Source organism: Arachis hypogaea, chromosome 14, assembly GCF_003086295.3.
Source record: "Arachis hypogaea cultivar Tifrunner chromosome 14, arahy.Tifrunner.gnm2.J5K5, whole genome shotgun sequence".
Taxonomy (NCBI): Eukaryota; Viridiplantae; Streptophyta; class Magnoliopsida; order Fabales; family Fabaceae; genus Arachis; species Arachis hypogaea.
This window is the reverse complement of record NC_092049.1, coordinates 8,062,795-8,080,095: the sequence shown is the minus strand read 5'-3', so window position 1 is coordinate 8,080,095 and position 17,301 is coordinate 8,062,795. Positions and strand designations below refer to the sequence as shown.

The 17,301-nt window shown below is 28.7% G+C and overlaps 3 protein-coding genes across 7 annotated transcripts; 1 reads left to right on the top strand and 2 right to left on the bottom strand.

Annotated features, from left to right (window-relative positions):
- Window positions 1–2,683: 2,683 nt before the first annotated feature.
- On the bottom strand, window positions 2,684–3,666 carry LOC112741337 (putative lipid-binding protein AIR1B). The gene has a single exon (XM_025790276.3). It carries the CDS (start codon window positions 3,587–3,589, stop codon window positions 3,197–3,199), a length of 393 nt encoding a protein of 130 aa, XP_025646061.1. The 5' UTR covers window positions 3,590–3,666; the 3' UTR covers window positions 2,684–3,196.
- A 1,046-nt stretch (window positions 3,667–4,712) lies between these two features.
- On the bottom strand, window positions 4,713–6,888 carry LOC112741333 (uncharacterized). Its single transcript, XM_025790272.3, has 2 exons — window positions 6,457–6,888; window positions 4,713–5,772 (listed from the first exon to the last, which is right to left on the bottom strand). Exons 1-2 carry the CDS (start codon window positions 6,768–6,770, stop codon window positions 4,971–4,973), a joined length of 1,116 nt encoding a protein of 371 aa, XP_025646057.1. The 5' UTR covers window positions 6,771–6,888; the 3' UTR covers window positions 4,713–4,970.
- Window positions 6,889–8,328: 1,440 nt separating this feature from the next.
- On the top strand, window positions 8,329–11,860 carry LOC112741334 (nudix hydrolase 2). 5 transcript variants are annotated; one of them, XM_025790274.3, is made up of 9 exons: window positions 8,329–8,674; window positions 9,458–9,669; window positions 9,755–9,820; window positions 9,936–10,073; window positions 10,388–10,465; window positions 10,548–10,598; window positions 10,728–10,762; window positions 10,981–11,089; window positions 11,455–11,860. In XM_025790274.3, exons 1-9 carry the CDS (start codon window positions 8,542–8,544, stop codon window positions 11,647–11,649), a joined length of 1,017 nt encoding a protein of 338 aa, XP_025646059.1. In that variant the 5' UTR covers window positions 8,329–8,541; the 3' UTR covers window positions 11,650–11,860. The 5 variants fall into 5 exon arrangements, with proteins under 5 accessions (XP_025646059.1, XP_025646058.1, XP_072069779.1 ...); XM_025790273.3 differs by having other exon boundaries at window positions 10,978–11,089; XM_072213678.1 differs by lacking the exon at window positions 9,936–10,073.
- Window positions 11,861–17,301: the final 5,441 nt, after the last annotated feature.

Sequence of the window (17,301 nt, the reverse complement as noted above, 5' to 3'; positions counted from 1 at the left end):
TACATTTTAATACAGAATATTTTAAAAATGGTAAGTATAATCTTTTACTTTAAAATAAATAAATATAAAACATATAAATACATACAAAAATATTTTTATTTATTAAAATTAATTATTATACAATACTAAATAATTTAAAAGTTAAATTATTTTATATTACTTAAAAATAATTAAATTATTTTATATTATTTAAAAATAATTAGACTATTCATTAAAAATATTTATTAATAGTTAATTTTATTAAAAATATATTATTAAATAATAACTTTTTATTCAAATATTTGTAAACATACATTTTTTAAAAATAGTATATATAATATTATTTTAACAAAATTAATTATTATATAACTATATATTTTCTAATGTTACGGATAGTTTTAAAGCAAAAAAGAAAAGAGATAGAGAGACTATTTTTTGTACTATCTATGCCAAATTGTTTCATCACCCCATAATTTTAGGAAGATTTTCAAGTATACTGTCATACCGGTATATCAGTGATTTTTAACTGTTGATCTTAATTATATATATTATATATATTTTTTATAATTAAAATCAATGGTTAAAAATCACTGAAACACCGATATTACGGCACACTTGAAAATTTTTCATAATTTTATATACCTGTAAATCATAGTATTTCGCTATTAGTACTTTCAAAGTCTATAATCTGCTCTACTTTCTATTCTCTTTGCACCATATTCTTGTAGTAATTGGTACCATAAGTCCACAACTATCACGACGTTGTTAGAAAAAGAAAATTTATATCCTTTGATATTAATATATGTTTAATATATATATATATATTAATTTATGATTTTTATAAGTTTGTGTACAATAATTTTTTTGTATTTATTAAATCTCAAATGAGTCACAATAAATAATATTTATAACAAACAAAAAAATAGATAAACACATTTTTAATTATATAAAAATATTAATTATCATTAATAATTTTTATGTCATTCTATAGATTTTGTTTGTTGTGTAGAAATAAATTTTATCTTTATTTAAAAAAGTAAAAATTATGTTTATTTTCTATTTCTATTTTTTAAGAGTATAAATAAAAAAATTCAAAAATATTTGCTTAAAAGTGTGAAAAAATAAAAAAATAACATTTTCATATATTATATATAATATTTTAAATAAAATACATGTTTACAAATATTTGGATAAAAAAATTGTATTATACAATGCAATAATGCGTTTTTAACAAAATTAACTATTACCATGTCTTTTAATTTTTTTATGAATAAACTAATTATTTTTTAGTAATAATAAAATAAATTATTTTATATTATATAATTAAAAATAATACTATATAATAATTAATTTTAATAAATAAAAAATAATTTTGTATGTATTTATATGTTTTATATTTATTTATTTTAAAATAAAAGATTATACTTACTATTTTTAAAATATTTTATATTAAAATATATTTATGTATGTATATACTAATATATTCTATATTTATAAAGTCTATCAATACTCCTCTTTCATAATATCATTTGATTTTCATTTAATAAAATCTAATTGTTCATAAAAAGTGGCACATCTAATGCACACAAAATAGTTATGCTGATTTTAGACATACCCTTGGTTTAGCGTTAAAATTATAAAAAATATTGTTTAATCTTTTTGAAAGATAAAATTTTTTGTTTAACAAAATTTTTTTCTAAACGCAAATACGAGTCTGAGTTTTAATTCCCATTCACTAGAAACAACAAATGGTAACTTTTGCATTTAGTATTTGAGTTTAATTGTTAGATTAAAAAAATAATTTAAAAAAATTATTTTTTTTTGCCAATTTTATCATTTAATCTCATTTGTAATAAGAGATACTAAAAATAATCGTTAGTGTTCTTGAATTTTTTTTATTGCTATATTTAATAAATAAATAATTTTCAAGATCATTGTTAGTATTCTTTGTTAAGTTTTATCATTTTTAATTTATTTTTCTTGTTCATAGTATAAATATTTTTATTTAGAGTTTTTTTGTATGTTCACTAATGTATATTATTATATTTTTTAATAAAAATTTTAATATTTTTTGTTCATATAAATTTTTTTAATCATTTTTATTGATACATATTTTTTTATAAAACTTTATTATTTTTTTATTTGACTTTGTATAATTTTTACTATGCATTTATAAAATTAGTATATATTTTATTTACTACTGTTATTTTTTTATAATATAAATAATTGATTCTATTAGAAAAATCTAATTGAATACAAAAAGAATACTAAAAAAATTATGACTGAAAGAGTATTAAATTTCAACACATAAATTTAAATTTTTTTAATTATAATTGAACAGTGTTAAAATAATATAATTTTAAATAATTTAAATTCATATTTTTTTTTAGTAATTTTTCATCCAAAACTTAATTTTGAATAATGTATTTCAAACAATATTTATTTTACTATAATACACTTTGATACAAAATTAATAAACATAAACTATATTAACACTAACTTACTTTTTATCAAAATTAAATTTGTAAAATTAATTTGATACAAACTTTTTTTTACAAACTTTAATCCAAACATGTGCTCCTCTAAATTCATTTGGACATTTGGTACACTTTTTTTACTCATTTTTTTGAACTGTTAGATGTAAATTATATGAGAAATATTTGCATGCAGGTTAATTCAATGAGAAAAAATATATGCAAATGCGTAACAAGAATAATTACAAGTAGTACATTTTTTATTTTACTCAATATATACATTATTAAACCATGCATTAATTAAATAGACAATAGAAGAAACTGATGAGAGCAAGGAGGATGAGTAATCTTCCATATACACTTGAAAAACACAAACATGCATGGTAAGCACTCAAGAAGAAAAACTACATTAACACACAACTAAAAAAAACACACACACACACACAAAATTAGCAACAAACATGCACATATATACTTGTTTGACAAATGAGATATGATATAAATACAAAGACAAAGAGACACGAAAATATATTTAGAGTTAAAAATATGAATATAAAATAGCCTATTTCTTAATAAATATTTTTTTAAAATAGAAAAGTAATTGAAATACATACATTTTCGATCTCTCTGTCTTTGTATTTGTGTCATGTCTCAATGACCAAACGAATACCAGACATACTAGATATATATATATAAGAATACTATATAACAAATTAATTAAACAACAATGATGAGTTTAATACTTAATTACACTTGAAAGCACTGTTGTTAATTCCACAATTGTTGAGAATGAGGCTCAAGGAAAGAGGAACATCAAGGTTGAGTCCAAGGACATTGGCTTTGAGGGCAGTGCAAAGGCAAGCAGCAGCTTCAAGATCAGCCAAACCCTTAATGAGATTGCAACATGGTAGGGTTGGTGGTGACCCTAATTTGACCTTAGCCAAGTTCAACACATTGGCACACACCCCTAACTTAAGGGCATCTATAGGGCATGTACCCTTTTCAATAGGTATTGGAATTGTAGGAATGACATAGTTGGAACTCACCTTAGTCAATGATAGTAGATTGAAGCATAACATTAAGGCTACTACATAAGTTGATGCAACATTGATGCCCTTATAATAAGAAGCAGCCATTGATGATATATATCACACAATTTTGTTAATTGGTTTTTGTGTTTGTTAATTTGATATGAGTGTGATGAATGACTAGATGGTTGAAAGGGGGATTATATATAGAAATAAATGTGATGAATGATTAGTTTTATTATATTATTTGTTAGCAAGCCCGTGAACACAATTGGGATTATAATTATTGACATTCACAAAGCTAAGGTTCATATGATAAACAGTATGTACTAAATTAAAGTTGCTTTAATCTCCATAGCACTAATATTATTAGATTATTGTTATCTCAATTAGTGCCCATTGTTTCCTTTCAACTGTCTTAATTTTGGCATTTCATCCCATGCATCTTTCTGACAAACAAATTTGATACATCAACATCAAATTCCACAATGATATAACTTTAATTTTCCTGTATTTTTTAAAAGCCAAATCAGTATATCAATAAGCCTTGGGTTCAAAACTTCAAATGTAACTCTGAAAAAAGAAACTAAAATAAAGAATCCTTTAATAGTGACAGTACTAATGAATAAAAATACTTGGAACCGAAAAAAGAATTGAGAGAGAGGGAGGAGTAGCTTTTGCAAACTCATGTGCAACTCTGTTTTCCCTGTTTCTAAGTTCTAACATGATTAAATGAACAATTTTCTAAGATCACTTAAAAGCATTAAGCTTAGAACCTCTGCTACTGCCACACCAGCCCCTTAAAGCGGCGCTAGTAACGCATCAAGGAGGCCACCTTGAAGTGAAGGCGTCGCCGGTTAGAACTCTGCTGGTAACTCTCCATTTTCCTTTATCAAAAGATGTCAGATGACACAATCTAATGAAAGGAGTAATGGATCTGTCACCATTTTTGAGCTGCCATTTGAAATTGCCTTTCTGAGAAACTGCATTATTTTAACCCAAAATTTCCATATGCTTGAAGCATATGAATAATCATTCCCTTGCATTAATTTGAACTTAGTCATTCTATATAAAAAAAAAAAAAAAAACCATTCCGTGCTAATACTACGGGTCTTCAAGCAAATAGTTGGTTTAATTGCCAGAAAAGCAAAGGAAAATGAAGAACTTGGTCTGTATATCCTTCTTATCCTACTACAACAGTCATGACAATTAGACAGTTGCAAGTAACTGCTTTCTTTAAATAATATTTAATAATTTTATTTCTATCAAATAAAATTTCAAGTATCATAGGATCCTTTGTCACTATGACTTTAAATATACAAGAATCATGTTTGCTCCTACAAAGTACAATCAAACAAAGTTCCCATTTTAACTAGATGGATTATAAAATGTTTCTAACAAAGTTTCATATAGATGAGATGACATAATAGAAAAAATCACTAGCACATTGTAAGTGAAAGAAATTTCACATCATCCATCTTTGTGATAATCAAGTTTCATTTTCCTCCTTTTCAATCTTGGACACATCATTGGTACTACTGCTCAAGGGATTTCCAAGATTGAGGAGACCATTGCTATATAGAACATCCAACTCATTAAAGTAAGGGCAGGATTTACTATTTTGACGCCGCTTCTTGCCACTCCCTATCGTCCTTTTATAGTACTTGTTGATGTTCTCCCATTTTTCCTTGCACTTCTTTGCAGAACGGTGGTATCCCATTTTATTCATTGCTTCAGATATCTCCTCCCATATTGATACCTTGGATCCCATAAGATGAAATTTCTGCTCCATTGAAGTTCTCAAGGTTATCAGCGCTTGAACTTCAACATCAGGCCACCTGTTGTTACTTCCCTCACCACTGACGCCGAGACTCTTTTGAGCATTCGCTTCCTCGCCTTCGTGTCCCGGTTCGTCCTCTTCTCCTTTGCTGCTTACCTCTGCCGGTTGCGGGATTTGAATCTCATGGCCAAGCAGATTTTGGATGACAGATATGAGGGCTAAATTTCGTGACCTCTCTTGGGTTCTGGCCTCTTCGTCCTTCCTTATTCTCTCGATCTCTTGCTGCTTCCAAGCTTCTTCTCTCATTACTCTTTCCTTCTCCTTCTTTTCAATCATGTCCACTAACTGTTTATGCATCTGGTCTTGCTTTTCCATCACCTTCTTTACCATATTCTCCACGAAATCTTCGAGTCTTCTCTCCATCTTCCTCTTTCGCTTTGGCATGCCTGGGTGTTTGCCACTCCCAGATGAATTTTCAATGTCATTACCATCATCATCATCCAAAGATGAGCTGAAACAAAGAAGAACAAATCAAAATAACAGCTCAAAACTTACATGATTATTAAGAACATTGATTAAAGGTGAATAGTTCTGCTCATTATGTCATCTCCCCATGCTGCAACAACATGAATTATGCAAACAAAACAAACACGTTGATCAACATTATATTGTTTTCTCTAAACTAACACAACTTTTACACATAAATAAAACAGTTCCAATCAAGAAAAGTATGAAACAACTTAGTGCCCAATTACAGCCCCATATGTTCTCTCTATCATAATAATGAAGCATCCATCAAAAGGACAAGAATTCTCCTCCAATAAAATCTTCATGGTACAATTCCCTGTTCCCCTCTGTGCAGCAGGGTTTAACTTAAAAGAACCACACACTTTGTCATCACCACAGAACACAAGTTTCACACAATATCCAAAGGCTAAAAAGTTCAATCATTTTTCTGTTGGAAGTTTTAAAAAAATTTGTTTAAAAATGAAAAAAAATAGATCATTTTTATTTATTGGTTGCCCTGCCACCATATGGCAAAGATGATATTAATATAATAAAAAAAAGACATTTAAAATAAAATAAAGGAAGGAAGTGGAGCTGGAACTGAAAGAGCACATTTTTTTTAATATGATAATAAAATTCAAAGTTATTAACTTTGTGCTATGATTCGATTAGGAGAAGTGAAACTCACCCAGATTCCTGACACAACGGAACAGTGCGCCCGTCATCGTGACCCGACCCGGAACCAAGCCGATCTTCTTCAACCGAAGGGGAACCACCGGTATCGGGAGGTTCTGGAAGCTGGCCGTTACGGTGGAAAGAGGATGCTCTAGCGGCAGCGACGGAGCGGATTGGGCGGAGCTTTTGGGGGTTGTTGCTGCGGAGGGATGTGGGAATGGCGGCGTAGAGGAGGTCGCCGGAATCGGGGAATGGGGCGACGTGGTCAGGGACCGGGAAGTTGTCGCCATCGGCGGCGGCGGCGGTGGCGGCGGCTAAGAGGTCCATGGTGTGATTGGGTGGTAAAAAATTGAAATTTGCGGCGCGAGGGTTTCGGAGAAGGGTGAAAAAAAATGAAAATGGGTTGGTAGGGTGGTTACTGGGAAGTGACTAGCGAGTAAACTTGGTAAAGTAAAAGTACTATTTAACCCAACTTAATTACCTGGACTAGTATGTTTTCAACTCCATTTAAGTTTATGGCTAGTAAATAAATTGTTACATATATAAAAAAATTTAACTCTTTATATTTGTTTAAAGTTTAAACAGACAAATCTTACTAACTCAGGTTAGTTTTTATTTTTTCTATTATTGTATGGTATGTAAAGTTCTTAACTTTAAATACACACACAAAAAATCTTTTATTTTATCAAAATATACACAATTATACATTAAAGTTATTTTTGTTTATTAATTATAAAAGATGTCACTCTAATTATATAAAATAGAGAAAAGGATAAATAGGTCCCTGACTTTTTGTCGCGCGGATATTTTCGTCCCTAACCATTGAAAAATACTTTTAAGTACCTGGCTTTCACAAAATTTGGATGGATCAGTCCCTCCATCCAAATGCCTCCGTCAGGGACTGATCCGTCCAAATGCCTCCGTCTGATCCGTCCAAGTTTTGTGAAGGTCGGAGACTTAAAAATATTTTTCAATGGTCAGAGATGAAAATATCTGCAGAACAAAAGATCAAGGATCTATTTGTCTTTTTCTCTATAAAATATGTATCTAGCATCATCATCCATAATTTCATATAAAATTATTATTTAAATTTTAAAGAATCAAGTTAAACAAGATTTAAGAATTCAAATCTAGTTTGTTTTTTTACCGTATCTTATTGGCCAAGAACAAACCAAAAACCATATAAAATTGTTAATTAATATTTATAAGAAAAATGAATACAAATTATAAATATATTTCAGATAATTCTTTCTATTCTTGTACACGATGTATGAAATACGGACATTTCATTGAGTTGCCGTATCCGCGTGTCGAATACACGCGTATTTGCCGAGTACACTTAAATACCATCACGCGTCAGTGTGTCCAGTCTTATTCTTAACATATATTTTTGAAATAAATTTAGATATAATATATATTATTATTTATTAAAACAAAAAATATTTTAAATATTTAATATAATTAAAATAAGACATTAAAAATAATTTAAAAAATTAATTTATATTTTATATGTATACATGTCCCCGTATCTTATAAGATTCTAAAATTCGCATATCGGAATGTCCCGTGTCGTGTCGCGTTATGTGTCTTTGTCAGTGTCCATGCATCATGGCATACGATTAATATATATATATAAAATATTAATTTATGTAAAAATAAATTTAAAATTATAAAGTTTAATTTAATACTCCAAGAAAAATATTTTTTAATAAAAAATAAAAAAAATTTATAATATAAAAAATATCATATATAATATATACTTTTTAAAAAAATTTAATTACAATCTTCATTCTTTATCCAATTATTTTTTCACCAAAAAAAATTCAGGAAAAAAAATGTAGTGAGGTTTGTGTAATATAAAATTCTGAAGGGGCAAAACCGTAATATTGAAAACCAAGTGGAAAGTCCGTCGAATTTGATCATTTTGTGTGGCATTGCTTGTGCGTTGTGGCTTCGTTTATCGAGTAACGCCAATCTCGTTGGGTTCTTCAACTTCTTCAACCTCCAACTTTCAACGTCAATATCTGATTCACTGAGAAGAAAACCACAATAAAGTTGTTGTTTTTCTTGTTGGATTATATTCACACGAAGACCAAACATGCTGAGATCGCTGCCAAAACTCTCACCATTGTTATCCTCAGCCAGAACCACCAACATTCCTCGTTTCCTTGCAAATTCTCTCCGTTTCGTCTCTTCAGCCCAGACAATAACAAGAACTAAAACTTCAACAGGTATTGTAAGCTATGCTTTCTAATTTCATTGCTGAATCTTTTTTCGTGGCTGATTGATTTGACCCAGCTTTAAATTCTGTATCCTTTTCATTTTGGGTGTCGCAAAGTTTGGCCTTTTTTGTCTATTGGCTCCAATTTAACTTCTTCTATGGTTTTTGATTCTGTAATCAAATAGTGTTATCCATTCCCTGTTAGAAAGTGCTCGTTTCTTTCACATGTTGGTGGTGGTAGACTGGTAGGTAGAGTAGAGGTAACCGAAAATTTTGAGGAAAATGAAGGGAAGTTTAGCTAATTTTTACCCCTGTATAACCTTCCTTTTTCTTAAGCTTCATAGCTGTCTTCATGTTTTTCTTAAATTAAATTTGAAGTTTGTGATTCATGCATCCAATGCGGTAGCTTCAAATTCTATAGTTTTCGTAATCAATCGGTAAAGTGTTAACAAGGAATTGAGATAAGAACTGCTAGCTCCTAACTTTTTGTTTCCACTGGATGCTGGTAGGTACTGTTTCCATTTATTATAGAGATTGCTTGGTATTCTGCAGGTTTTGTTTTGAAAAACTAAAAGATAATTGATTGCTGGTCTTTGTATGAGGTCTATAATTGAGTTTGATTTCGATGCACGAAGTCAAATTCCTTTTCTGGACGACCATTTAGATATTAGTGAGTGTCAAAGGTTGTTTATTTTGTTGACGTAGCTTTATATGATTGGATGCTTGCATGAAAAGCTTTTACACGGATAATGTATGCAAATTAAATCCTAATTGTTTTCTACTTTCTTAATAGGCAGGATTGCAATGACGACCCGTGCTCCAATTCGACCTATGTCTTCATCTACAGTTTCATCAATAACTGCTGAAGATCATGTTCAACAGCCTAAGTTACTTAAATCAACTGATGATGATCATGATGGTGTTATCGTGGAAATGGATCAACCTATGGATGCTGCAACATTTGTACTGATTCTCAGATCCTCAATCTCTCACTGGAAGCAATTGGTAATATTTACTCTTTAATACATACTGAGAATCCGGAATCTATCATTATGGTTATTTGAGTTAATAAATCAGCATTCTCTTGCAGGGCAAGAAGGGTGTATGGATAAAATTGCCGATTCATTTAGCCAGTCTTGTTGAACCTCTAGTTAAGGTGACTACCTTGATAAGTAAAAATTAATGAAAATTGGAGTTTCCTTAATTGCCATGTATCGATTTTAATTGTATAATTTGTATTATCCAATATTTCTTTGGAACTTCTGGTGTAGGAAGGTTTCTGGTACCACCATGCAGAGCCAAAATATTTAATGCTTGTATATTGGATTCCTGAAACTGCAAATACCATTCCTGTCAATGCCACACATAGGGTGGGCATTGGTGCATTTGTCATGAATGAAAAACGAGAGGTATTTCCCCACAATTAGATGATTTGGTTACTGTCCTAAGATAGAGATGTTGGGAATAGAAACATGTTTGGAGACAAGCACTTAAAATTTTCTGTCTCAAGACAATCTACAAGATATTTTCTGTACTTTCAAAATAAAGGCATGCAAGAGAAAATGCTATCATAGGCCCTTAATACCTAGTTTCTGTCTTCTTCATTATCATTGTTTTTACTATAAAAAGAGTAGTAGCCTCATACTATGTAAAGTTTTTCAGAATTTAGTCCCGTTTGCATTTGGTGTTCACATCCAATTTTCTAATTATTTGATGATCTTAGGTCCTAGTTGTTCAAGAAAACAGTGGACATTTTCGTGGATCTGGAGTCTGGAAATTCCCTACTGGAGTTGTTGATCAGGTAAAATGTCTTGAATTTCTTTCTTGTTATGGTATAAGATGGTATGCTGTCTTTGTTTAATGTACTCACTCAACCTATACAGGAAGAAGATATTTGTGTAGCAGCAGTAAGAGAGGTGAAAGAAGAAACAGGAGTAAGTAACCTTGTTGCCCTACCAATTAAATGTAGGTTAGCCCTGAATTTGGCTATTTGATTAAGTCTCATTGAAGTTTAATGCTGTTCTAAGCTTAATAATTCTGTGTTCTCAAATATCAATTTTTAGGTTGACTCCGAATTCGTTGAAGTATTAGCATTCAGGTAGCATGTCTATCAATATATATTGATATTAGATGTAGGGAATAGTTGTGAAGCAAATGTGTTGAGACCTGAAACTTGTATATTTTCCTATTTAATTTTTAACTGCTGATAAGTTTTGAAACTTTTTTCTTATATTTAAAGTTTCTTGAATTCTCATGAGTTTACAATTTACTTGACTGAGCATTCCTTTATTTTCCATCTGAATATTTGATCAGCAGACAAAGTCATAAATCATTCTTTGACAAGTCAGATCTATTCTTTGTGTGCATGATGCGGCCCCTTTCTTCCGACATCCAGAAGCAGAGATTAGAGATAGAGGCATCACGGGTATGTATATATTAGTTGAAGCTAAACAGCAATGATGATTTGATTTCCAGGTCTTAGAAAAATTTCAATGCTCATGGATCACAAAACTATCACCATTTCTTCTAAACCTTCCATCACTAAGTAAATTTTCAATGCTCATGGATCATAATTTCTGTATCCAAAATAGTTGGACATAAGACACGTGTTGCGGACTCTAGGATAGGAACAAAACACCATCTAACTCTGAATCACTTCGCCCTCGTTTAGGTTTGAAAATGATTTATACTTTCGGAAAACATACTAATTCCTGGGGAAAGGGAAAATCATTGAAGCTTAAGACTGAAGACTGATAGCTATCTGTGCTTTATGTTTTCTCTCTGCTGCAGTGGATGCCATTTGAGGAGTACTCAGCTCAGCCATTTGTCCAAAAGCACGATCTTTTGAAGTACATAAGCGATGTATGCTCGGCAAAGATTGACGGGCGATATTCTGGATATAGTGCTGTATCTACTTCATCAAGCTTCTCTGATCAGAAATATTATTTGTATTTGAATGCTGGGGCCTTAAAGAGTTCTTTGTAAGCATAGTTAAAAGACTACACAGTATACACAACTAGGAAGGATATTGAAGCTTAGTTACTTGAATTTGTACCATTTGATTCATTATGGGAACAAATAATACAGATCCTCATCAGGCCAATTACAATTACTGAGTGATAATCTTCATTAGAGATAGTTATTTTGTGGTAATTCATTATGATTATTCAATAAGAAAGCAAGAAATATTTAAGTACCTTTGCCCCAACATGCTCTACTAACTAACGGTAACGGAACTCATTATTGGTAGTATGTTTGGTTGAATTTTCTCTCTCTTTGGGCCACAATCATAGTTTTGGTGTTTCGGTTGAAAATAGAAACAGTACACAAACAACAAAGTTTGATTGATTTAGCAGTTAGCTCGTTAGTCCATTTAAACAGTGTCGGAATTTCGAATTTTGTCTTGTGTATGTAGCAATTTATTGGTCAGTAGTAAATTCTTGAATAGAGCTCTGATCTGCGATGGATTAATCCAAGTCTATCGGACTGAAAAATACCGTAAAAAACTGAAAAAAAAAAAAGAAAAAAAAAAGAAAAAAGGAAACAGTACCCAAACATGTAGCATTATTATGTGGTATGATGATCAATGAATGAAAGCTAAGCAAGGTGGGGCTTGTGTGTACTTAGAGTCATCATAAAAGAAGCTGCATGAAAAGTTGACATCATCAATAACTTGAGTGTCTAGATAATGCGGATTATAATGCGAACATTGCAGTGCACAACATTATACTATGTCATTAATCATTAATTGATTAAATGATTAGTTTGATAATGTTGAACAAGAAGCAATTGCCATTTGGCACTGGACTGGACCACACACCTCTCCTCCCAAGTTATATATATAAAATTTTGATGTCGGATCATTATAAAATAGTTATATATATATATGGGTGGAAACTCAGGTGCAGTTGACTTCACGTGAAGTTGATAGTTGAGAAGCGTTAGATGGTTTGACTGATTGGACTAAATTTTCATCTAACGACTCTCAACTGTTAACTTCACGTGAAGTCAACTGCACTTGAGTTTTCACCATAAGTTTTCACCATAATTATGTAATATTAAATAAAAAATAATAATTTTTTATATTAATCATGTAAATAATTATCTAAAAAAATATATAATTTGACAACTAATAAAATGTTTTATATTATTAGCGTATTAAAATTAAATTATATATTATATTGTGTTGTTTTTATGCTGCTCCTATTTAAATGCTAAAATGGTCAATTAAAAATGTTTAGATATTTGTCAAAGTAAAAGGTTTTGTTTATATATGTTAGGAATTTTGCTAACCAATATTTTAAGGGCACTTATTAAAAAGTAAAAAACAAATGTTTTTATTGAACACATGAGCTTAGAGTCTCATATATTGAATACATTGAAATTTTTTTCTAAAAAGAAATTGTCTTTAGGTTGACCTTTATATAAGGAGAAATGATATGTATTCCAAAATTAAGATATTTCTAGGTTTTTTTTTATTTTTAAATTTGTATAATTATTACTGAACAATTAGTTGAAACTATATATATATATATATATATATATATATATATATAAAGAGTTTCAAGTGTATCGGAAATATCAGTGTTTCAATTGTTTTAACCGTTGATCTAAATTATAAAAAATATATATAATATATATTAATTAAAATCAACGATTAAAATAATTGGAATACCAGTATTTTCGGTATACTTAAAATTTTTCCATATATATATATAAGAGAATATATACAAATACTTTTAATTTTTCTTTTCACATGCCTAGCTAAGGCTTAAGGTCAAATGTAATTTTCTGCTATACAATTCTTTAATTTCACACATTATTTTGGTTGGTTATTATTGTCTCCTCTTTTCCTTACACTTTTAATTAATGCAACTACTAATAATGTGCTAATTAAGGGAACATGTACATATGTACTCCATCAAAATAATCTAAAAATAAATAATTTCTCATTTTCTTATTTTACAAATATTTTCATTTTAGAAGACATTATTTCTAAAGTAAAACTTTTCTCTCCTGTACATATACTAAAATTATATCTAAAATTTTCATTTTTGCCCACTAATGTATTACCCAAGTTCCTGAAATAATTATCTCCTCTCGTATTATCGTTATGTCATTATTCAGGGCCATGAGTTTCACAGAAGTCATTTTCATATAAATTTTAAAATTATTTTGGGCATTTATTCAAGCACGCACTTGATGCGTATGCAACTGCCAGATCAAAATTTTTGGTGTAGTTCAATATAAAAAAATTAATTTAAATATACTGATAATTGTTAATTATGAAATTTTTTTAATGTATTTGTTATATCAGTTGCTAACATACTATCATCAATTTAATTTTCTAGCTCACTATATACCCAATATAAAATCATTTTACACTATCATGCATACTAACTAAATTTTAAAAACTGTATACTACGTCAAGTTATTTACATATGAGAAATTAAACATGATGTGAATCCTGGTTTTATTACAATTTTGATTAGTTTGTTGATTTGGAACCCAAGTTTTTATTTTCTTTAATGTAAGAGAATATAAATATTATTTTAGCCAATTTTATAGTGCCTTTCACTTGGTGTTTGATTTTTGATTAACTTATTTTTTTACAGTAAATTTTAATTTTTTTTATTTTTTTATACTTTTAAAATTAAATTAAGGGTTAAGAACATTTTTTTTTCTTTAACGTCTTAGGTCAAAATTAAAATCATTTTAAAATCATTGTTTTCACCTAAAATATTAATTACATAACAATTTTGCCCCTAATAAAACACCTTTTTCATTCACTAACCACTCCATCGTCATCGTCTATTTATCACCATTATCTCTTCTTATTTCTCTTTTTCTTCTTCTTTCTCTTTCTCTTCAATTCAAGCTAAGCTTATGTTACTGTTGGATTCGAATTTCGACTTTCTTTAAGATAGTATTATTGAAACAGCCAAAATAGCTGCGGTCTCCAATGACGACAACGAGAGTGATGAACAAATGATGATGATGATGGGGTGGCTAGTGAATAGAAGAGGGTGTTAATTAGAAAAAAATTGTCCTATAATTAATAATTTATGTGAAAAGGATAATTTTAAAATAATTTTTAACGTTGAAGCTAAGATAATATTAATAAAAAATTAATTAGGGACAATTTTAATTTTGACTGAAACAAATGTTAGGAATGAAAAAATACTTAATTCCTTAAAATTAATTATTTAACCTTTTGTTATAATTAAACAATAATTTTTAAACACCATAATAAATATCTATTATTTTACACAATCATATCAATGTTTGAAAATTTACTCTTAAAATGTAAATCCAATCTTCTGTGAAGCTTCCCTAATCTTAAATTCAAAGAAGGTGGAAGTTTTTCCTCTATAAACTAATTTGTCATGATATATTTTCACCTAATTAATTCCACTTTTCCTTTTCATAGACTTAGAATTGAGAAGAAAGTTATTTTGTTTTCTTCGGTAGCGCTAACCAATTTCATAGTCATTTCTCCTTATTTTCTTCCATCTATAAGAAAACCACATCCATTGACAATTTTTTTTTAATTGAAATAAACTAAACAAAGAAAATCTCTTATTTTAAGCACTAATGGATGAATAAACTCAAAACTATCTTAGTGATTAGTAATAAGATTAAATACTTATACACAATTCATCTCACAAATAACATCTCGTTAATATTCACATCCCAAGTTAAGAGATATCCTCTCTAAATAACAAACAATTCCCCTTAAAGAATACTATTACTCTCAATCATTCTCAAACACCCTCTTTGTCAACTCCTATTACAATCTCTAATAACACAAGCAAAACTAACACTATCACCCAAATCAAGATAACTAGCATTATAATTAATCTTAAAAGTACCAATAGATGGAGAATTCCAAAAATCATTTAGAGTAGAAGAAAATGACATACGTTATAATTCAAAAATATTCTAAGCTCGTCATTTGAAGTTAATGCCAGACAAATCATTTTTTTTTTAGGCCAAGTTTCATGAGGATTAAAAATAGAGAAAGTATAGGGAGTTAATAGAGTATCAGTACAATATGTACAATGGGATATAGAGATGTTTAATTCAATAGAATATTACATGTTTATTATTCCTGGTACCCGGATGGTTATGCTGGATAGTATGAGTATATTGTGTTTGAGAAATTAGCAGTATTTTACTCTGAATATTTATTTTTTAACTCATATTAAACCAAATAAATAGCTTATTATACACATTATATAAATACTCCATTGACTACTCAGCGAAATTTTTAAAAATATCATTATTCTTTGTTCGCCAACATCCATTGACAATTATCATCACTTCAAACGTTCAATATAATAGAAAGGAATAAAAAATAATAAAAAAATCTTTAATCATCCTTGTATATGATTTTACATATATTAAACTAAATCAAGTCCCACTTATAAGACGTACCCTTTTTGCCATATATCATGGCACCCATTACCGAATTCCATATGTTAAAAGTTATCTTATTCAACAACCTTGTTCCTCAATTGCCCTCCATTCATCAACTAACAACTAATAAGTCTTTTAAATTTTAAATATGATAGTGATACAAGATTTTGATGTTCCACCAAATCATGTGTCCATAATCTATTCACCATGGTAAAAGACTAGCTCCAATATTTAATATAAAATATTATGAAATTATTCGTTTCAAAAATTAAATTAACAGAAAAAAAATATATGAATATTTTTAACATATTTTTTTAAGTAAGGACTTCTTCTTTTTTGGATTTGTATGAAGTTTGCTTAGAAAAAATATAGAAAATCAACTTTTACTTAGTCAATATTAATCAATTTTTTTGCCATTCTAAACATTTTTTTAGAGAATTTAAATTTAAAATAAATAAAATAATTTTAAAAATTAACTGATATTAATTGGAATTTAAAAAATGGCTCTTTAGCATAAATATTTTTACTTTTATATTTGTCTAAAATTCTTTCTTTTAGGATTCACAAAGATTGAACTCAAACTTTTTTTAGTGATAAAAACTTTAATATAATATTATAAGATCACTTATTATAAATTAATAAAAAAATATAAATAGTTATATTGTTAATATAAAACAACATATTAAAAAACAGTTTATGATTTTTATAGATCCACATATATATACAGATATGAAAAAAATTAATAGGGATTGAAGAAATATTCTTCGCCCATTTACCTATATTCTAATCTAATTTCAAATCAACCTTTTCCATCATTTTGAATAAATAACAAACAATCAATCATCAAATTGAGATAGATGTGCTCCATTATTTTTAAGCTAACTTGGACTTTAATGAGTGTGGTCCTGCCTTCACACTGAGTTGAAGCGTCAAAAGATAAAGTTTAATCTTCTTCAAAAACAAGAAAACTATTAATTTACCCAACATTATAATTAATTAATTAATTAATTAATTAATTAATTAATTTAGCCTAAGGGAGTGGCTAATGGCCAAAACCTCTTGTCAACATATTTAAATAATAAATATATTTATTTTCATATTTTTTTTGTTGTTGACATTAATTTGATGACCCCGCCCTTCTTAATTTTCCATGCGAAATCATCGAATGTTTATGGATCATTATAATTAAATTATGCTTATCGTTATATTATATCATTT

What these genes read in the sequence shown, in the direction of transcription:
- LOC112741337 (XM_025790276.3), bottom strand. Translation starts at nt 3,589, where the DNA reads ATGGCTGCTTCTTATTATAAGGGCATCAATGTTGCATCAACTTATGTA.
- LOC112741333 (XM_025790272.3), bottom strand. Translation starts at nt 6,770, where the DNA reads ATGGACCTCTTAGCCGCCGCCACCGCCGCCGCCGCCGATGGCGACAAC. An exon ending in CCGTTGTGTCAGGAATCTGG is followed by an intron (nt 5,773 to 6,456) that starts GTGAGTTTCACT and finishes TCTTTGTTTCAG; the next exon opens with CTCATCTTTGGATGATGATG.
- LOC112741334 (XM_025790273.3), top strand. Translation starts at nt 8,542, where the DNA reads ATGCTGAGATCGCTGCCAAAACTCTCACCATTGTTATCCTCAGCCAGA. An exon ending in TCTCTCACTGGAAGCAATTG is followed by an intron (nt 9,670 to 9,754) that starts GTAATATTTACT and finishes ATTCTCTTGCAG; the next exon opens with GGCAAGAAGGGTGTATGGAT. An exon ending in TTGTTGAACCTCTAGTTAAG is followed by an intron (nt 9,821 to 9,935) that starts GTGACTACCTTG and finishes CTTCTGGTGTAG; the next exon opens with GAAGGTTTCTGGTACCACCA.